The sequence below is a fragment of the Labrus mixtus genome, chromosome 2 (genome assembly GCF_963584025.1).
Source record: "Labrus mixtus chromosome 2, fLabMix1.1, whole genome shotgun sequence".
In the NCBI taxonomy this organism is placed as follows: domain Eukaryota; kingdom Metazoa; phylum Chordata; class Actinopteri; order Labriformes; family Labridae; genus Labrus; species Labrus mixtus.
In genome coordinates, this window is record NC_083613.1 from 27,661,548 (window position 1) to 27,684,158 (window position 22,611).

At 42.3% G+C, this 22,611-nt stretch overlaps 1 protein-coding gene across 2 annotated transcripts in view; it reads left to right on the plus strand.

The window, feature by feature from the left end:
* The window catches only part of ndst3 (N-deacetylase/N-sulfotransferase (heparan glucosaminyl) 3), a 47,118-nt gene extending 25,131 nt beyond the window's left edge, over positions 1-21,987 (plus strand). The window contains exons 6-15 of one of the 2 annotated variants that reach the window (XM_061059714.1): positions 970-1,098; positions 9,510-9,692; positions 10,753-10,849; positions 11,774-11,897; positions 12,441-12,615; positions 12,996-13,166; positions 14,331-14,440; positions 18,191-18,293; positions 19,377-19,487; positions 20,826-21,987. In XM_061059714.1, the coding sequence (XP_060915697.1) occupies positions 970-1,098; positions 9,510-9,692; positions 10,753-10,849; positions 11,774-11,897; positions 12,441-12,615; positions 12,996-13,166; positions 14,331-14,440; positions 18,191-18,293; positions 19,377-19,487; positions 20,826-20,855 (1,233 nt within the window). In that variant the 3' untranslated portion in view covers positions 20,856-21,987. Of the gene's footprint in view, positions 1-969; positions 1,099-9,509; positions 9,693-10,752; positions 10,850-11,773; positions 11,898-12,440; positions 12,616-12,995; positions 13,167-14,330; positions 14,441-18,190; positions 18,294-19,376; positions 19,488-20,820 lie in introns of both variants that reach the window. The other variant, XM_061059720.1, reaches the window with a different exon arrangement.
* Positions 21,988-22,611: the final 624 nt, after the last annotated feature.

Genomic DNA, 22,611 nt, shown 5'->3' on the forward strand with positions numbered 1-22,611 from the left:
TATTGAAGTGCATTTGGGAAAGGGACTTTTCAAATATTTTGTTTATGTTTATCCAGGACTGAAATAGAATGATTCCACCATTATGTCAATCATTGCTTGACTTTGCTCTTTATGCCAAGTCATCCATCTATTATCTATACCGCCTTTCCCATCTGGGGTCGCTTGGGGCTGGAGCCGATTCCAAAGCTGGGATTCCACAACCGCTAACCACTGCACCACCGCGCAGCCAGTTGGAAAATTAAAAACCTATAACACTCTGTGAGATTATGACTGAAAACATCTGCAACAGATACCTGTACCATATGCTGGATGACACAATACATCAGAGTATCTCTGACCCGCTCTGCTGTCTGCTTCTAATATTTAAAACCTGCAGTGTGGCAGTACATTTCAGCTGACAGTCTTCATTTTGAATGCTGCCAGCTTCATCCTTAATCATTTTTTTTTTGTTATTTGAGTTATCTTTGTACTTGGGGTTTTTCTTCTTTGGCCTTGAAGTAGGCAGGTGACTAGCACTGACTGTTCTGGTTTCCTGTTTAATCCCAACTCATTGTATCACTGTGACTTACACAAGTTCAAGTTTTTACACATCAAAGTGTATTAGACGGTCTTTGGGAATGTTTAACATATTAACATGGTACCTAATAGGAATTCCTTGGTTATTGCAGCTGGCATATTGGACTGTCAAGGAACTGCAGATGTATGCCTTTCTGCATTGTCTTAAGTTTTCAACACAAGAGGTTGCTGCTTGACTAAACCCAGTGTTGTAAAAATGTGAACCAGCTGGTCAAACTTTTGTTGCCTACTTTTTCGAGCCTGGCTGTATCCATACACTATGTTTGAATGTTCACCTACTGTGTAAACTAAAGATCTGAAGGCAATTAACTACTCCTGTTTTTGTGTGTGTGTGTGTGTGTGTGTGTGTGTGTGTGTGTGTGTGTGTGTGTGTGTGTGTGTGTGTTTGTGTAGGTGCTGCCTCGCCAGACGTGTGGCTTGTTTACTCACACCATCTACTATAAGGAATACCCCGGTGGACCTAAAGAGCTGGACAAAAGCATCCGTGGGGGAGAGCTGTTTCTCACTGTGCTACTCAACCCAGTGAGTCAGAGAAGCACACACACACACACACACACACACACACACACACCTACACACACCTACACAGGCTCATATGTAAAGTAGAAGAAGAAATCCGGATAACTGTTACTTTCTCTTTTGATTTTTGTGCCTAAAGAGGCACCAACTTGGTTTCCTTCTCTCTGTGTAAAGGTAACTTCCTTCACGTCTGGTTCATTCTTTTTTATTTTCTTTGCTTTGTGTGTGTGTGTGTGTGTGTGTGTGTGTGTGTGTGTGTGTGTGTGTATGTGCAAGTGCCCGTGTGTTTGTCTCTTTTCCTGTCTGGGGCTGCTTCTCACCGTGTAGCTGTGTTCATCTCCCCACTTTAAATTAGGTCTCACCACAGGGGGTTTGCTGTCACACACAAACACACACACATGCACGCACACACACACACTCAAACTACCCTCCTCCCTCTTTCGCTTACCCCTGCTGTGTGTGTGTCACCTCAACTCGATTCTGCTTTGAATTAACAGAATTAGGTTTTGGTGGCAGTTCAGATGCACATCCAAGTGAGCACGTGCACACACGCTTTCAGAGGTATAGGCACAACAAAAAAAATTCCAAGGAAATATTCCCAACCGATGTCTTTCGTAGCCAAAAAAACACACACGTGAACATGCATAGACTCGCACCAAAATGCTCACAGACCAGCAGTCGGCTGTATTGAAGTGTCAGGTGGAGGAGTGCAGAACTAGAGGAGCTGTCAGAACTCAGGGAACATCATAGAGTGGAGCACAGCTTCGCACAACGCAATCTAGCCCTTTCTTCTCCCTGCACCACTTTGTCTCTGTCTCTCTCTTTTTGTTAGTCTTTCTTATTCTTCTATTTTTTATTGAATTGTTCTGTTTCCCCTGACATGTCCCTCTCTTTTTTTTTCTTTCATTCTTTCTTTCTTGTCTCTCATTCTTATTGTTTCATTTATTCAGATTTTTTCCCCCCTTTATTCTGTCTCTGCGAAGCCCTGTGTCTTCCATGTAACACACTGTTTTGACTGCTTTTAAATTATAGTAACGCATGTAATATGCATAGATGTACTAGGAAACATGTTTCTCAACTGAATTAATAACTCATTTATATCAGTTAAAAAGAAGAGAAATCCCAAATTCTCTCAGATGTCGATGGTACAACTGTTTTCTAAGAAAAGATAGATTTGTGGTTTGCATGGGAGTAATGAGGTAAACAGAGAGAATACGACTGTGGTCGAATGCGGGTCATTTCCTGTAAGGTGATCTTCCAATAAGTGGCACAGATTTGTATGAGTACAAGGAATCAGTGGGGAAATTGTCCCTGTCAAATTGTTACCTGTGCCCATAAAGTTCCTCCACATAGCTGCTTGAACATGCTCCACTGGATGAATTCTGATAACAGCTAATGCTTATGTGACCTTTCGTGAACATTGTAAGCAGGCAGCACAAGTCAACATGGCTGAACAAACACACGCAATGTGGCAGAATGGCAGTAGTACTAAACTCGAGCTCAAGGTCGGAGATAACTGAGGTGAAGACTTCCTCGAGTGCCCTGTAAAAAGGAAATGCCAAGGTTTTCAATTCCAATAGGGCACTATAGCTGTGACGTTAACCATTTTATTATATTTGTAAAGGGGATTTAGAGAGATGAAGATTAAAAAAGACATCAAGTCTTCATGGCAGTCCATTAACTATTATTGACACGGCCCCTTTAAACCGGTCCAAAAGAAGCACGAGGTGGTCGCAGGAGGTCTTTCCCGACCTAAGACCACCTGATAAGAAGCCAGGAGTGCCTTCATAGACTAGGTGCTACCTGCGCCATAATCTCAAGAAACCTATGGTCCAACAGAGGATTGTCCAAAGGCTTCATTTACTAAACAGTCATAATACTCCTTAAATTCTCCAGAGGGAACCCTGACTCTTTTGTTCTCCCTCTGCTACATGTCCTTCAGGACTGTTTGTAATTATATGAACACACACTCTGACTGTATGTGAACATGAGCATGAATTCATTAATCAAGCTCAATCTGTGAGTTTGACTGCTGTTGAAAATGTCTATTAATTTATGAAGGAATTCTGACACCTTTCAGTCATCATGACACAGTCTCTGAGAATCCCTCGGAGGTGCAGAAACACATGGTTGATGATGATCTAATAATGAATCTGAGAATGACGCTATTATGATTATGATTTGATGTTGCTTTTAATCATACAGTGAAATATATAATATATAACTTCAATAAAAAAAATGATATGTGATAATAAAGTTTCCTTGATGAGATAAGATAAAGAGTTAAAGGAAGATAAGCAAACAAAACAGCTTGTTGATTAATTTCAAAGAGTTCTTTAGAATTGAATCATATTCTAAATACATAACCTAATACCACAGTTTCTAGACTTTGTTGAGACTGAGTCAACGCAATCTGTTTTCATTTCAGAAACTCCCACAACAATTCAAAAGAGAAGGTAGCGTCTCTCCCATTCGCCATCAAAAATAATGTCAACCAATTTCAGCCTATAACATCAGCTCTAATCAGACTGCTGTTTCAAGCTGTGGGTTTTTTTTTTGCGCCCCTGTGACGTTTTGCCTTCAATCGGGAATGTCACTGCGGCTTAATGAGGGGACGAAGTGATCCCCCCTCTGTAGCGTCTTTGGAGGTAGTACCAGAGGAGAGAACAAACTACCAAACTCCATTCGATCTGCAGAGTCCCTCGGCACCTTTAAGAAAAAGCTAAAGACCCAGCTCTTTCATGAATACCTACGACCTTAATGATGATGATGACGACGACGGTCTCGATATTATTGATGATGATGATGGTAATGAAGATGGTTTTGTTGATAACGGCGACTTTTAAGATAATTTCTATACTGATTAGAGCTCTCAAGAACTGCCGTCAATGTTGTGCTTTGCCTCTGTGCAATGCCCGTCAGCACCTGTGTGTCCAATCGGACTCAAAGCTGATCGTTTGCTCTTAATGACATTGTTTCCTCTTTTCTAGATCCTTGCTTGTGTTGTACTTACTCTCTTCGATGGACGTCGCTTTAGTTAAAAGCGTCTGCTAAGTGAATTGTAGAATTGCAGAGACGGTGCGCCACGCTGTGCCGTGCTTCCGCAACACCGAAACCCTATGTGAATTGACACCAATATTACGATTCGCGGAATCAATATGAAGACGGCCCTTTTGTGAGAAAAAAAGAAGAGCCTGAAAAGGGCTAATGTCATTAGTATATTGACTGTGTCAAAGTTGTGTGTTTCCATGGGGACTATTAGAGCCAGGAGCATGTTTTGTGGCCTGCATGTGTGTGAATGTGAGTTTAGCTCATATGACAAAGGACCTTACAAGAGTTTTGCTCTCATCTTCAGTGATGTCATCTCAGCATGAGCTCATAAACCACGAGGGATACCGCTGCACACTTACTGTCCCTCTCTGTGTCTCTCTTACACACACACACACACACACACACAGTTTCTCTGGCTAATGACATTTTCTCCCCTGTTTTCACACGCTTTTGTCCTTCTCTCTCGACGCCTCCCTTTCGTCATCAGCTGAACAAGAGATGAAACCCTCCTCTTGTTTTATCTCTTAATGAAGAGACCCATTAAACATGAAAGCATGAAATGAGAGCTATCCACCGCGATGCACTGTACATCCACACACTCACATGTAGGCTGATGCTTTATTTTAACTTCTCTCTGATATGTTTCTATTTGCAGATTGCAAACGCCTTCATTAGAGTGTGCACTCTGTGTGCGTAATCAATACTGTTTTGTAGCTCACTGCTTTGGTCCCGCGGGAGTTTCCTATTGTTTGATCATCTGCACATCGGTAACATTGTAACTTCCCATTCAATGACTTTTAATCACATTTGGCCCGTGGTGACAGTTAACCACTGACCAAATCATTGCGTGTGTGTGTGTGCAGATATACATGTACTGTCTGTGTGTGCATGTGTCTACGTGCGTTTGGATACTTTTGCATCATTCTGGCCTGCGTCAGCGATCATCGAACTCCCCGTCTCGCATAAGCTCTGCAATCGATTTGACGACCTCGACTCTGCAAACAGCCAATAGGGCACAAGTCATTCCCCAATAAATGGCCAAGGAGGTGGTGAGAGAGAAAAAAAGCGGGGGGAGATAGAAAAAGGAGAAGAGAGAGAGAGAGAGAGGGGGGGGGGGGAGGGGGAGGGGGACAAACAGGAGGAGCGGGGTGAGAAGGTGGCAGACAGATTGAGATTTAATTTTCAGGTCACGGCATCTTGTGTCACTTGAGAATCCAGACACATACAGAGAGGAAGCGATGCACATACAGGCGCGTGTGCACACACACACACACACACACACACACACACACACACACACACACACACACACACACACACACACACCAGTGCATGTGTTCGTGTGTCAGCACCCCAGCATCTGCGTCCTGTGCGCATGTGTACGTTTTGTTTAAGTGTGTGTCGAGCTGACATAAGCAGAGCTGTAGACATATATCAGGCCTGACATTTAGCGCTTAGCTCTGCCACTAAGCTTATTAGCCAAACACCAAATATCAGCACAATCTTCCTCCCCTCTCCAGCCCTTTTTTTTTTTCTTCACCCACTGCTCCCCCCTTCTCCTCCACAACCCCCACCTTTCCCCTCCTGTCTAGAGCTCTGGTGGCCTTCTCTCTTGCTTCCCTCCCTCTTTTCTTCTTTCTTTTTTTTTTTGTACCTCTTTCTATTTCTTATATTCAACCTGTTAATGTTGACTTTGCCCACGCACGTGAACCGCTCCACGCTTCTTTTTTGTTTCTCATTTCCACTCCTTTCTTTTCTTTCTCTGGAGTCGTGCTGATTGCTACTGAAGGCTTTGACAGCTCATCAACACACACAGGCTCTCTCTCTCTCTCTCTCTCTCTCTCTTTCACACACACACACACACACACACACACACACAGACACACAGACACACACACACACACACACACAGACACACACACACACACACACACACACACACACACACACACACACACAGACACACACACACACACAATAAGCTGCAATCCAAACAGAAGGAGAAATTACAAAGATGAGAGTAAAGCACTGAAAGACTGGCAGAATGGAAAGGGCCAGACGATGTTGACTGGAGCAGGCAGAATAAATTGAATTGAAAATCATTTGCTGTATTGACGTTCAACTTTCAATTATCCCCTGATGAGAAAGAAAGGGGCAGAGACAGTGCAGGAGAATGAAGAGGAAAGAGGACGACGACGACGATGATGGTGAAGGAGAAGGGGAGAAAGGAGAGGGAGGCGAGGGAGGAGGAGGAATGTGCAGTCCTCTTTTCAGTAGCAATAACAGTTCAATCAAGGAGAAATGTATGTGGAACTAAGTGGTCTGTAATGGGAAGGAGAGAGAGCGGCAGAGACGGACAGGCAGTGAGAGAACGGACAGCGGGAGGCTAAAGGCTACATAGATACAGATAGACAGAAAGGCCGGTGAAACAAGTTATTTTCTCCAAAATTGCAATCATGTCAGAGAGGATTGGACCATGTCACAAACTCAAATACATGACCGGTGGCTCTCTTAATCCTCCGAGACATGGCATTTGTGCATGTTTTTTTACATTTTTTATTTTTTTGTGCCCCTACGTATTCATGTGTGCGTGGGGTTTTGAAGAACATCACATCATGAGCTTCATCAGAGCATCTAGGTCAGCATGAGAGAAAAAAAAAAAAGTGACTTTTTGGAGCACACGAAAGAGTGAGAGCAAAATGTTAAAAGGATGAGAGAAGAGGGAGGAAAATTAAGCTGTGTAGGAGCAATGAGGAGAGAAGACAAGGGACAAAGATTAAAAGAGGGACGCTGCAGGGTTGGGGTCTTTTATTTCTCTTTTGCACTTCTCTCTCCCAGCCGAGTACTGAGTATGATTTAAGCCCAATTCTGGTGTTAAATTATTAGCGCGGTATTTTTTATTAAAGCCACAAAGGGGGGACTCGAAGCAATTCAAAATTCAGGAAATGAGACGTGGCACTAGATGCAGAGAAAAGGTTCAGTTAATTGAATTCTTAGCCACGGTGAGTTCCTCCACTGAAAAGGAGTTAAGGACTAGCGCTGCATCTGGAGATTAACACTCTCTCAAGTGCCTTTTTTTGTTTTTGTTTTTGTTTTTTTATTCAGACTCACCTGCCAAGGTTACTCTCATTGTCTTTCCCTTCGTTACCCCGCTCTCTGTTCTTTTTTTTTCTCTCTCTCTCTCGCTCTTTTTCTGCAGTCCTCCAATTACAAACACAAATCATCTTCTCTCACCCCCCCCCCCCTTTGTTTAATCTGGCAGCAAGTGCTTAAGCTCCATAATGAATGTTTCCATGTTCAATAACACTCATATTCTCTCTTTCACTCTCTCCCTTCCTCCACCCCCCCTCTTGTCTGTCATGCACATACACCACACATACACACAGTCACACATGAGTATATATAGTACACCACATCCCCTCACAGCCTGAGTCACACATCATAGGCTATTGAGAGGTTTGAAGGGAACATAAATCACTTTTTGATCACCTTGCCTGCTTTCAAAAAAGCGTGAAACAACACAGAATGAGGGTGGTGGGAGACTTCTAAACGCTTTATTTACGCAGGTAAGATTTGTCTGAATTCACTATACGTGAGTCCTAAACCTTTTCATTTTATAATAAGCCTATCCTGCCCTCACTTTCCCTCCACTAAACTGCTGCAGCATGCTTTGGGAAGCGTTCCCCCTCAGTCTCGAATGTGAAAAGATGTTTCCAGTGAAACACTGTCAAATTAATTTTACACGTCCTCCAAGAGTAAGCTCTGCATTCATGCTTCAAAGAGGGATGTTTTGGGTTTTTTGACATTACAATTTAGAGGACACATACATTTCTTCCTGGCTCTCGCTGCTGTTGTTTCCCCCTGCTTTGAGCGCTTGGTGAAGCCTTGACAGTGGTTCCACATTGCTGCTCTGACATCAGCCAGATTGATATGAAGCAGGCGAGGCTGGAGGGCACACTGCTGGTTTACTTAGAGTGAGCGCGTGATAAGAAGGCGGTGGCAGATGCACACAATTGCACTGGCACAAACAATTACGCAGACGCACACAGGCACATAAAAAATGACTCTGACATGCATACCCTTGCTGCTCTCTTTTCTTTCCGTGTCGTGCTCTTTGTCACACAGGCACACACAAGGAGCCACACACGTCTGCTTCCTCGTTCTCCCTCCCACGGTGTCTCTCTCTCTCATACTCACACACACACACACACACACACACACACACACACACACACACACGCACGCATGATCCTCACATCAATATTCTGAACAGCTTTCCAGGTCGACCGGACGCTGATCCATCAAGCCCCGACATTGTGTCGCTTTGTATCTACGGGAACCTTCAGCATTAGAGCGGAGCACCGACAGCCCTCTGTCACCAGGAAACTCACTGTGCATGCTTGTGTGCGTGTGTGTGTGTGTGTGTGTGTGTGTTCACTCTCATAGGCCAAGTTTACTGACACACAGTAATCATCCATGCACACACACACACACACACACATATGCTCACATTCACCAAATAATTCATATCTTAATGGCTGATGTTACCGTTTTATCCTCTTCCCATTCCCAACTTCCCTTCCAAATCACAAAAGACGAGTGTGTGTGTGTGTGTGTGTGTGTGTGTGTGTGTACGTGTGTGTGTGTGTGTGTGTGTGTGTGTGTATGTGTGTGTGTGTGTGTGTGTAGCAGCTATCTTAGCTTGTCTCTTTGATCAGCCTATAAAAGCACCGAGGCGTGGACAGATAGGCCGGACCAACACACTATCGCTCCTTCACTCCCCCCCCCCCCCCTGAGTCTTTCCTTTTCCCTCTCACACATTAACCATCATGAACAAACACCCGACACACTCCCAAAACACTCTCCCTTGTGTTTAGCTGCATCTCGCCCATCATTCGGTGGCTATGTGTGAGGAGTATTGTGCTGCCTCCACAGCTTCTTTATCTATCAGGAGTTGCTGAATGCGTCCCCTCCAGTTTATCTGTCCTCCTCTCTGTACTTGAAACTGTTTTTTTTTTTTTTGGGCGCTGAAAGTTAATTCATATTCTTACGTAACAAAAGTGAGTGTGTCACTTTGCAAAGCGATAGCAAATATTGATACTCGGTGGACGGCTGCTCCGTAAGTGACTTAAAAACCATCACACACTGAAAAATGATCTGTGTGCTTTTCCAACTGCAGCTACAACTCGAGTAATTAGATTTTCTGCTCTACCTCCGTTTTTTTTTTTCCCACACACACACACACATTGGAACTTGGGAAATTAGATTTTGACTTCATCTCAATTGTGCACAAAACAAAAATAAAAAAGAAGTTTATTTTCCCCTCTCCATTTTCTGCTCTGTCTCCGTTTTCTCCACTCTAGATCAGTATTTTCATGACCCACCTGTCTAACTACGGCAATGATCGGCTGGGTCTGTACACGTTCGTAAACCTGGCCTCCTTTCTCCGCTCGTGGACAAACCTGAGACTCCACACGCTCCCGCCCCTGCAGCTCGCACACAAGTACTTCCAGCTGTTTCCCGAACAAAGGAACCCACTCTGGCAGGTGTGTATGCATAGGCGTTTGCCCACCTGTGTTGGCTTGTGTGTTTCTTCACTTGTCTGTCTGTGCATCTGCAGCTGCGTTTCTGCGCATTAAAATAGTCTTATTATGTAGATTGAAAACTATCCAGCAGAAAAAACAGATTGTATGAGCTAAGTGGGTCCCATTGTCTTTTGTACTGTACAAAGTGGGATAATTTAATGAGTTCATTTTGCGCATTGCTGACTTTGTCTCAAATGTCGGGAAAAGAAGAAGAGCTAGTCTGCTGAAGAAGTATTTACGAGATGCATTATAAAAAGAAAGAATGCAGCCCTCTTGACGTCACCCATTGTTTTAGAAAAGGAATGTACTGGAGCTTCGAGTTCATCAGTTTTTTTACATTTGACAACTTTTCCTTTTTGGAGCCAGAAGTGACCACACTTGGATGACAGGATGTCTCTCTCCTGGTTTAAGCCCCACTCTAAAGAATAACTTGCTTTATTTCCTATTTTCCCCTCAATGAGATCATCATTTATTAAATTAATATCATCTGTATGAAACAAGATTTGAAAACGCAAAGCAACGGAGACAATTTAATCATTTAGGAAAATGTCCAGAGATAGACAACAAATTGAGAAGTAGGGTCATTTTCTCAACTTGTTCTATGCAATCCAAACCCCTATATGTACATCCTGTGTGTTTGCCCCCTGTAGGCCTTTAGAAAAAAAACCCAGATGTTTTGTATTTGCTTCACTTGTAAACCAAGAGGCTTCGTCCCCCCATTATATCATTTATATTTGCAATTTTTTTCTAAGGGATTTCTGAAATTTGTTGTCAAAAAAGGGGTCATAACCTATATCCTTTTAATTGTCTTTATTGAAATAAATATGCACCGTTAGATTATCTTTTTTGTGGTGTCTTGTCTTCTCATGTGCGATTGTCATAGTGTTACGCATGAAACAATAAGATAATCTTCATTACGTCTTGGTAAATCCCCCTGGATGTATGGGCGTGTATGTTCCTGCTTGTATTATCCGTACGCAATCCCTTTAACCAGCTAATCCTTTTTTCTTTGCCTCTGCAGAACCCCTGTGATGACAAACGGCACAAAGACATCTGGTCTAAAGAGAAAACATGTGACAGGCTACCCAAGTTTATGGTCATAGGCCCACAGAAAACAGGTGAGCCACACACAAACACACATTCAGACTTACACATGCAACAAAAGAGCCTCCGTCTGTGTGCCCGGTTGTTTGAATCCACAGCATCACAGCCCCATTCATTTAATCCCCCCTGCTCCTTTGGTCCTGTCAGAGGAAGACAAAGCAGAGGTTCTTACCTCCTTTCTTCCACCCACATATCTCTGCTTTAGATGCATAGAGATACAGTACTGGGCCACTACCCTCTCCCTTTTTTACTCTACTTTGTCTCCGTCAAAGAGGCAAAAAGAGGAGGACATTATTAAAAATCGATATAAATGCTTTTTGGTTCCATTTTTTATTTTTTGCCGAAATTCTAATTGCTGTTGTTTAGTATGAGAGGTGAAGAGGTTCTGAAATGATGCTAATTAACCAGGTGACTGTTTCTGAAATGGGAGGAGGGATCACTATAGCAGCTTTAGCAGACCAACAACAACATCAGTTCATTAAAATGTAATTTTAACATGTCCGAAATTTCTCACGTCTGAGATGTTAGGAAAAAGGGAGTCGAAGAGGTTGTAACATGATGTGTGGGAGTCAGTGCGAGGGGAATGGGGCACGAAAGAGCCGCTGAGGGTGAGACAGAGGGCACAACCGGAGCCCCTCTGCTGATTGGTGTCAAATGGTCTTGAATCACTTGATGGTGAGGCCTGTGATCTCTGCAGACACACACACACATATAGTGTGAACTCAGCAAGATATAAATCTCATAGAGGGAAAAATCATCCAGTATGGATCAGTGGATGACAGCTCTTGCACATACTGATCAAGTACACACACACACACATGCACACACACACACACACACACACACACACACACACACACACACACACACACACACACACAGAAATCTCTGTTGGGTTGAATTAATGAGCCAGTTATGAATTATGCCCTTTCTTCCAGGAACGACAGCACTTTATCTCTTCCTGCTCATGCATTCCTCCATCTCCAGTAACTTCCCCAGTCCCAAGACTTACGAGGAGGTCCAGTTCTTCAACACCAATAACTACCACAAAGGAATCGACTGGTGCGAGCACACACACCCGACCCACACTCACAGCCATCTTGATTTCCCCCTCTGCCTTTTTTATGAGCTAGAAGCTAAGGTGAAATGAAAGACTGCAAACAACCCTTTTTCATTTCAACAGACTGTAATGTCTTTGTGTAGACTTAAATGCTACATTAAGCAGTTTAAAACTACAAAAAAAAATGTCGTCAAAATGATCTTTTACGACTGCAAACATGAGCCAACAGACATATGGCTGCCTAAATTGACCCATAATGGGTTACGTAGATGACAGAAACACAGCTGGTGCAATCTCTGAAGTCATCGGAAAAAGACTCAACTCTGAAAATTCTTCATTAGACACTGTTTAAAAATACATTGTCAACTTTGTTTCAAACTCATTGCCTTTGCTCGGATTAACTGACAATAACTTTGGTGACTTTGTCACTCGTGTCTGAAAAAAATCTGCAAACACTTCACTTGAGGGTTTGCAGTAAGCCGTGTATCTTTGCGTGTATGCATGTGTATTTATATTCTCGATTTTCTGCCTGTCTGTTGCCTCAGGTACATGGAGTTTTTCCCCGTGCCTTCTAATGTTAGCACTGACTTCCTGTTCGAGAAAAGCGCTAACTACTTTCCGTCGGAGGACTCCCCGCGGCGGGCTGCTGCCCTGCTGCCAAAGGCCAAGATCATCACCCTGCTCATCAACCCCTCTGACAGGGCCTACAGCTGGTATCAGGTGCATACACACAAAAAAAACACACACAATATATTAGATGCCTCTGACTGTACATGCAATGTTTTAAAGTCTCTGCAGCTGCTTGCTTTATCTCAACATGCTGAACATTGTCTTTGCACTCAGATTTCGGTCTGCAGTGAAATTAATTAGCCTGATTCATCCATACGCTTTAATGCTGGAAATGTCACAAGGTCTTGAATAACGTGCTTTATTTTTCGATCATTAATTAGACATCAATGTCAACAACGTGCCGGCTTAAATGTTACGGAGATATGTGTGTGGGCCTCATGTCTCATTTACAAAGAAAACACCCTCTCATGAAAAGTTATGGGATGAGAGACTGCGTTAAAAGTGAGCTCTATTTCTGATTACCTCTCCAGCATCAAAGAGCTCATGAGGACCGTGCAGCCCTACAGTTCACCTTCTATGATGTCATCAGCGCGAGACCAGGCGCACCGGCTGAGCTCCGCTCCCTCCAGAACCGTTGCCTCATCCCGGGTCTTTACTCCACACACCTGGAGAGGTGGCTAACTTACTATCCCGCCAACCAGGTATGCACATGCACAAGCACAGGATATTCCACTGCTAGACAAAACACATGCACACCTCATACAGTATGTAACGGTAAAGCCTTACACTGGTTTGGAAGATGATACTTGTTCTTTAACTTCCTCTTCTAAAGTAAATATTGGTCAGTGAGTTTATTGTTGGAGTGGTAACAAAATGTTTTTCACTGATCTAAATGTAGTGTTCACACTTTGTACACGTTAGGTAGGAATAAGTATCAATACACAATAAAGGTGGAATGATAAATACTATCTTCTGTCAGAGTCTGATGTTTAAGAACTTCAGAATTCGAGCGTTGATTTAAGAGGATCAAATGGGGCGTGCTGGTAGTGCAGTGGTTAGTGCACACGCCCAATCTACAGAGGGTGTGATTCTCCAAGCTGGTGGCCCGGGATCAAATCTGACCTGTTGCTGTTTTCCTGCATGTTATCCCCCCCCCCAACAACAACAAAAAAAAGAGGTTCAAATGATAGAAGAAGGCCCCAATTCTTTTGCCCAATATCTGCTTCCTCAACGGCCATAGAAAGTTGCTCTGTTCTAATTTCAAGCTGCTGCGTTCCAGGTTTCTGAATTGTATAAATGTGTTAAATTATAAAAAAAAATATTTCTTAGTCCGTTTTATTTTAAAATCCAGACAGACATCAGGCCATATTTCATGGTTAACAACGTATTTCATGTCCCAAAAGATACTGTTAGACAACAGCTGACGTTAGCAAATAAAAAGTGTCACAACGATAAGGTGTGTAAATTCCTAGTTGAGTTTGCGAACTGAAATGCGAACTGAAATGTTAGCTGACAGTTAGAACAGGAATTGGCTGATTGCTAATGTAGCGTAAAATGTTGTAATTTAGCTGTTACCTTCGTGAATGAGGTATCAAAATGTCCCATTTTCCTGTTATTCAAGCACACATTTTTCAGTTTCAGTTGCCAATCATATCAGAAGTGATTAAGTAAGAGCGATTTGTCAGGTATGCTCAGCTATGGGATCTGTTAACATGGGTTACTGCACAACCACATGTAGGAGCATTTGAGCTTTCCACCTTTAGCACAGTGTAAGAGAAAAATGGCCGCTGTGAGTGAATGGCTAGCTCATTATCTAAGTAGTTATTGGTACCTACCTTGTGTAACTATTTTGTGTCTGTGTGTAGGTGATGATTATAGACGGCCATCAGCTGAGAACGGATCCTGCTGCAGTGATGGATGAAGTCCAGAAGTTCCTGGGAGTCACTCCTCACTTTAACTACTCCCAGGCCCTCACGTAAGTCTCTCCGTCCTCTCCTCTTTATTCTCTCCAGTCTTTGGCGTCCTGCAGTGTAAGGGCACCGTTCACCCATTTGCATGTGCTGTAATAGAAAATGTGTTTTAATACTCCAGCTGTAACATGTCACCAAACTTAAATCTATGTGAAGCCTGACATCTACTGGTGAACAGCTGGGAACTAAAGTGGTCATCTCCTCTTCGTCTGTGGTGCCAGGTGGCGTCATCCTCTGAAACAGGCAGTGACATCACCTGGCACCAAAGATCAGACAAAAGCAGATGGTCAGTTCAGAGCTTTCTTTGAACCATCCATACTAACAGCAGCAGCTTTACAAAAACAGCGTGATCACTCCAGAGAGAGCAAAGAGGATATAGATATAAGACAAACAAGACACGATTAGAGGAAAAAAAGGACTGGAGACTTGATGGGTGTTGGCACTGATTTTACATGAAATATTACACAATGAAGTATAGAAGACACGGCAGACATCGGTAGATATAAGAGCAAAGTAAATTGGAAGGACTTAAAACAGCATTAAAGGAGATGAGTGTCGAGAGATGCATAAATAAATGGCACGGTTAGCCATATTGATTCAGATTTATTCTGATTCTGATTATTAAGGTATTACTTCCCAACATAAGGGATATTCACATCTGGACACATTAATACTTCATGTTATAATATGCAATGTTAGTTCTTTTTTTTTTTTGTTATCTTTTTTTGAAATAACAACTGAATTCTCATTTTTGAAAAAAAAAAAAAAAACAGCAATGTGATGGCCTGATTGGTCGTGCCTTCTCTTTTGTGTTGCATGTCCATGTAATTGGTGGGCATGGTCGTCCAGTCACTTTATAACCTGCCACCTTAGTCTGCTCAGAGAAACTTTCTTCCTGCGCCTTTTTTGGTTTCTTTGTCTCTCTCTCTTCTCCATCCAACACATGCACAATACACTTTTCACACGCCTACTCACTTACACTAGTGACTCTAATGACATAAAAAAAAAATATGCTTAATTAAGTGTTATTTTTGGCGTCTCCTCCTTTATTTGCCAAGGCCTTTGAGCCAGTCATGACAACAATAACCCCGCCAAGTGTCGAAGTGCAAGCCCCCTAAACTGCCTGCCTGGGATCAAACCCTAACAGAGCTTTCACTGCCTCTCATACACTGCCTTCCTGTCTGTGTTACTGCTGTCTGAATAAATAATAGCAGGAAAAGGTTAGTTTCCTGCACAATGTCAATCACAAAAGAAGCCTGAAGACACAGCTGTCAGCTGCAAAGACAAATAAGTAATGCAATTTGTGTGAACTCAGCGTATTACTTTCAGTCAGAAAATGACATTAAGAAGTTTTGTGTTCGGCACATTTGAGGTATTATTTAGAAAAACAACAACATACTCTTTAATACAGATAATATATAGCATCAGAATATTCAGTTTATAAGAAGGGCATTAATACAAGTCACGATAATTAGCATACGCCTCTGTTTCAACTCGTCCCCCATTAAATATTTTGCAAGTGAGTTTATTTTTCAAGCACCACTCATCAAAATGCAATCTGCTCGCAGGCCCTCAAATCTCCAGACACGGACAACGAGAACTTATAGCTTCGATTGGGACAGAGAGTGCCTCTGTCTTGAATCGCAGGGCTCACATGCATACAAATAATTCGTAAAGAGATGCTTTTGACAGAATAATAACGAAGCCGTGTTTGTGTTGGTGTGTAGGTGTGCGCGCGTGGGTTTGTGTGTGCGTGTGTTTTGGGGCGAAGACAGAGTCACACAAAAGCCTAATCTTTCTTTTCTCCCTCTCAGTCTTTTGACATGGCAGCCGTCTGACAGATCCTCAACACTGGAGCCTATTTATTTAATCCCCCCTCTCTCCTTTCTCCCTCCTGTCCTGTCGGAGGAAAAGTGAAGGAGAACCACTTAACTGATTCTTCTCTTTCATCCGCCGGTGATGCGTGCAGATAAATAACAATATTTGCGTCCTTCAGTCACATTCACATCAGAAACTGTACTCTGACTGCCAAATAGATGGAAACAGTAATATATCTTTTCACCTCTTATTTAGCTGTATAACTGTGCTGCATGATCAAGGTGCAGAACTGTATAATTAAATAGAAAATTACAGAATGTAAAAATGATAAATTGCTGTACAAATAAACAGCTCTTTATGCATTAGCAGATACGCTAATGCATGTTGTATAAACATGCACATATACATTTAAATAAAGCCTATTTACTTTATGTCCCTGCATAAATCAAAGTATATGCATTTATTCTACATGAACACAAGAACAAATGCACATATTTACTAAGCTGCTTTGCATTGGCCAATATGGAATGTTATCGAGGCAGCAGATTTACTTAACGATTAACTTTGTGTTTTTCACATATAGTCACAAAAAAAGCTCCCAACCAAAGTGATTAGATTTCATCTCATTGCTATTTTCTGTCTTTGGTCCATGTTTCCAATCATAAGGATGCGGTGCGGTGCATTGAGGTGCCATACGATATGCTACGTTACAATGCGAACAAAACTAAAAACAAATGTGAACAGAGAAGCACACCAATGAAAAACCACAAACAACCTGTACACATTACCCTTATGAACAAGATCCTCATTAAAAAAAAAACACACCATAAATAAGGGAAAGATGAGAAATACCCCCACACACAACCCAACCATGCACATAGGTACATCCCCGAGTGATTAGATTTCATCTCATTGCTATTTTATGTCTTTGGTAGCCATGTTTTTTATAATAAGGATGCGTTGCGGTGCGGTTGGCGCTGCAGTGTGATGTAATATGATACGATAAAATGTGATAAGTAACTATACAATACGATACCATTCGATAAAATTACATTCAAACTCCCATTGGAGAGACTTGTCAAACAAAACATGTTAACAGAGAAGCACACACCAATGAAAACCACAAACAACATGTACAGTATGCACATTACCCTTATGCACAAGATCCTCATTAAAAAACACAGCATCAATAAGGGAGAGAGGAGAACACCCCACACACAACCCATACAGCCTTAAGAAACATTATTCATTGTTTTGTGACCAATATTTTCAATCTGCTCATCTACCTGGAAACCGCAGCAGTCAGATAATCGTCGGCTTTTTCTGCTTGTGTGTCTGACGGCAGTCTTCATTGCATGATAGGTCCTTTTTTTAAAGGATGTATGATGGATGGATTGAAACTTACTGAAAAAAAAGCTTTTGATAAAACGAGGAAGATGTGCTATACTGTATATTTTATAATATTTTTCAAATGCATTGTCACAATTGCAGTAAAACAGGAGTCCCTCGGTTACTATAAAACAAAAACAACTGTATAACAGGCCGAAAGATCAGAGGAACTTATTCCTTCAGTATCGCGTGTCTGCATTGAGCATCGGTATAAATAACCGAGAAAGAGATGGAGAGACAGATAGAGAGCCAGAAAGAGCAAGGCTTCTCGACGGAGAGGAGAAGCATGCGGAGGGGGGGGCGAGAGAGGCGGAGAGAGATGAGAGGAGACAGTGTGTCAGTTGCAGAGACACCGATAGCAAAGAGTAGGAGATAGACAGAGAGTGTGCCCAATGTGTACTGACATTTATGTGAGTGTGAGTGAATGTACGTGCGCCATACTTTTTCAACTTTAATTCCTTCAAGGAAGAAAACTCTGCTTTATACTGAGCTATCCCTCTCGTTTTGAATTTCTCACAAAGACGTGACATCCTTTTCTCTTCTCCCAGGTTCGACCCTCAGAAGGGCTTTTGGTGCCAGCTCCTTGAGGGAGGAAAGACCAAGTGTTTGGGGAAAAGCAAAGGGAGAAAGTACCCTCCTATGGAGCCAGAGGTAAAAAAAAAAATAAAAAAAAGTCTACATTTTAATTAAAACAGATTTCATCCCAGTTGGAATAAAAATGATACGGCATGTTGGCGAAAAAGACAAATAATAAAGAGAAAGCAGCAGTCTGACTGACAGTGACAGCCCACAGTGCTTTCCATTGCTGTGGCAAAATTTCCCACAGGACTCCGCGTTGGGGTGGAAACTGTCAGCCAATCAGATCCTGCCAGAAAGTTACAACCTAATTATGAGGACTCAATAGTGACACAACACCCGCAAGAGAGAAGATGGGGAGGAGGAGGGGGGGGGGGGGGGGTGTTAGGACGGAGGGAGGAGAAGGTAGAAGGAGAAAATCCAATCCATAAATCTTTGTCCCGGCCACTGATTCCACAGAGGAGAGAGCAGACGTGCGGACAATGAATCACACGTTTGCTCTCGCATGAAGACAAACACGCAGGGATACACTTTGTCTCCACACGTGATCACACATGGCTAATGTGTCACCTGTAATTAAACTGTATTTGAGTTTCCACCAGAGGGACAGAAAGGAGAGGGGAGAGAGGACAAGGTGTGGGGGGGGGGGATGGAGGGGATGGAGGGGAACACCAGGGAGTGGCGACGGGGGGAAAAAGGCAGAGATGAGGGATGCACACAGGAGGGAGAGAAATAATGGATCTCATGCATCCTTCATGTAATTTTCTCCCTCTCTCTGACCTCTATACTTTCGGAGCTGTGTTCTTGAAGCTCTGCGTTTAGCGGCCCTAAAGTCCTATTGTGGAGAAATAAACTAATCTAATGATGGTGGCACATCATTAATCTCTCTCAATTTCTTGTTTGTCCCCTACTCCCATGCTGTCTCCTTTATTTTCTTCACTTAATACCCCTTCTAAACAACGCTTTTACATCCCTCCTGCCACCATCTTTCCGTCACTTTGTCTCCTCTTCCTGTCTTTGCCATCTAACGCACCAACTTGAACTATTTCCCTAATTGTTTTATTTCCTCAATTCATTGCACGTATTTCCCGATTTATATCTGCTCTCCCTTGTACTATTTATCTAACCCTCTCTTTCGCCCCTCTCTTCTCTCTTCAGGCTCATGCATATCTCTCCAGGTACTACAGGGAACACAACGTGGAGCTGTCAAAGCTGCTGCATCGTCTCGGACAGCCTCTTCCCTCCTGGCTGAGAGAGGAGCTTCAGAAGGTCAGCAGCATTAAACTCTGGGACACTCATCACACAATTTAAGACAGTGGGAGATAAATTGGATAAACCAATTTACAACAGGGGGACAGTGAAAGAAAAGTTCTTGAAGCTCCTGAAAAGGTTGAAAAGTGGTAAAGGACGTCTTGAACGGCTTTTTGTCGGTCACAATTAGAGTATGTAGAAACGTATTTGTGAAGTATTTAACCCTCAAAAGATCATCATAAAAAGGTGGAGGGGGTGTCAAAAAGACATTTTAGATCTCGTGTTAACTATTATTACTTTGAAAATTGTTTTTTTGACGTGACCCTGAGAGTCTGTGTAAGGTCTACATTTCATACCAATAGAGTTTTTTTTCTAACTGTTGCACTCTTTAAATTCTCCGAATGAATTTTACTTTTTTTTTTTTTTTTTTGGAACATTTTTGCTTTTATTGGATAGGACAGCCGAATAGAGACGAGATATGAATATGGTCGAGATCTAATCCATCTATCTTCGTGAAATTAACCATTTTATCAGCCGTTCTAGTAACAAAAGCAAGCAACCCATCAGACATCAGACTTTAAAACTCTGCTTTATATTTGATTGGTGCACACAATTATGCAGAGGTGCTGCTTGTCAATAGGCAAGGCACACACACACACACGCACACACACACACGATGGCTGACAAACTTTAAACTAAAGCATTGCTTCAAAATGTGCTAAAATGGCAGTAGGGGGCTGTCTTGTACAACAAACAGAAGTCTTTCAAAATATACAACTATATTTAAAGTCTTGCATTGAAGAAATAAAAAGTGTTACTGCTGGATTCCACATACAGTGACAATGTGAATGATAATAAAGTTTTACAAGACAAACAGAGTTCCAACAAAACTAAGTTTTGCTCAAATTATTAAGGGGTAATACTCAAAACAGAGGCAACATTTTAATGATGTTGCTAAGACAAGTGAGATATTTCTTAAACTGTCTTACTTCAGAATTCTTTCAAAGCATTCAAAGCACATTCATCGTGAAAGTGCTGTTCCTGACAGCCACCTCACCTTGATCTCTGCAGGGCTCTCTCTCAGTGCTCAACACGGTTTGTCTCTTTTGTCTGAGGATTTGTTTGTGTTACTCACTATTTATGCATCAGAGGGAGCCACTTGACAAGTCTGCTCGCTTTTCAAACCCATTCACAGCCATCACAGCATGTTATCTTTCTTTTTCCATGGCTGACATTTAAATCAATAAATAAACAGAACGGAATTAAATGACTCATTCTTCCCTCTCTCACCCCCCTCTCCTCTCCGTGTTTCCCTCTCAAATCCCATCCCTCTCTTTACCTCTTTCTGAAGGTTAGATAACCTTTGCATCCATGAACAGGGGATAAAGGTCAATGGGTCAACGACCAGGAAGAAACCAGGAGCAGCGCCTGACCTTCAGATGCGACTGTCTGCGGCCTTTGAGTGAACCCTGAGGTGACGGCAAGGACAGGGAGCCTTGTCTCACTTAGGAGCTGTGACCCTGCTGGAGAAAACAGAGGTCAGGAGAGCGCAAAGACATTTAGACGGGCTGAAACTGAACTATTGAACCGTGGATGAACCATCTGAGGGACTAAAGAAATGCAAGTTTTGGGTCACCCTCAGCAGAAACTGAGACCTGATGAAGAGAATTTTGGTAGAAGAGAAGCATCTTTGCAACTCTTCAATACTCCCACCCTGTTCTGAGCTGTGGAACGCTTTTTAACCGCAGACCAGCAGAGACTCTGATGGTGACTTCTCTTCTTATTGTTTTATTTCATCTTTGAGTTACGATGCCAGGGCAGCGCTGGTCGGCTGTGCGTGGTTTCCAGAGATATGACTTTGCACTAAAATCCATTCCATGTATTTTCAAAAAGGGAATAATGCACCCCGTGTAGAATTGTTTTGACTTCCTCTTTTTGTTCTCTTTTTTGTCACAATGAGAGTGAATCAATAGGGAGAAGAAGTGCATAGACTCAGGGTGAGTGACAGGCTGTTACTTTCCATCATAAGTTGTCGTTCTTTAGTTTTATTTTATTTTTTTTAAATTGAAGATAATTTCTGGTAGATTTATCACCCTTTACAGATGTCACTCGAGGCATTCACTGGAAAGTATAGACTGGTGAAGCAAGATGCATTTGCCCACTCATTCTTTTCCTGCGGCGAGGCGTGCAGAAGAACACCATGTCGGTCTGGCAGAGCACGAGCGCTCGCGATTTCAGCGCTAAGGATCGAGGAAACATGACTCTGCGGGATGAAAAGGGACCGAAACAAGCCTAATGGAAAAGACACTTCATTCCAAGACCCTTTAAGTAGCTTCTGTAACTGCAGGCAATTATTTTTCTTTGTTTTATCATTATCTCATTCTTCAAGTCTTAACCTCCTTTTTTTTTTTATTCCTTTGTAAAAAACCAGTGGCCTACGTTGTTGAGCTTCAATTTGAATGCAAAAAAAACCCCAAAATGTCAAACACAGAAACCAAAATTAAAGACATGGAGATGACTGACATCATGAGCTGTTTTTTTTTTTTTTTTGTGTTCTTCCATGCCAAGCGACACATGTTGTGCAGGGACACACCTTCAGCTGAGCATAGAGTCCCACAGTCTTTGTAACAATGGGCTTTTTGTCACACATGACAGTGAGATGTGTGAAGAATTCATGTCTGTCACGTATTGCAATAGTCCCCATCAGCTTACCTCCTATACAAACGTGTTCAAGCCTAAAAACCAGGACATTTCACCATTCTGGGTGACGAAGAAATGTACAGAGCACGTGCCATCTTTGAATAGCCCGTGTGAATAGCAGGGGCGATTCTGGGTGTGCTTTACTTCGATGACTCAAACACAGGAATGGAAGAAAAAAACTGTTATTTAAACAATCATTAATAAGATACAGAAATCACCTTTTTTTAAGGCGCACATCCAATGCACATCAGAGACATCACATAGCAATGAAACACAAAAAAGACAAACTGCACATACAACCAATGACACAAGGGATAATATTTACATACACACACAGTAACTATTCGTATGCTTGGGAGAATAGATAGGTTTTTAGTTTAAAAGTAGAGACAGTTTGCGATGGACCTCAGCTCAACAGGCAGTTTGTTCCAGAGAGAAGGAG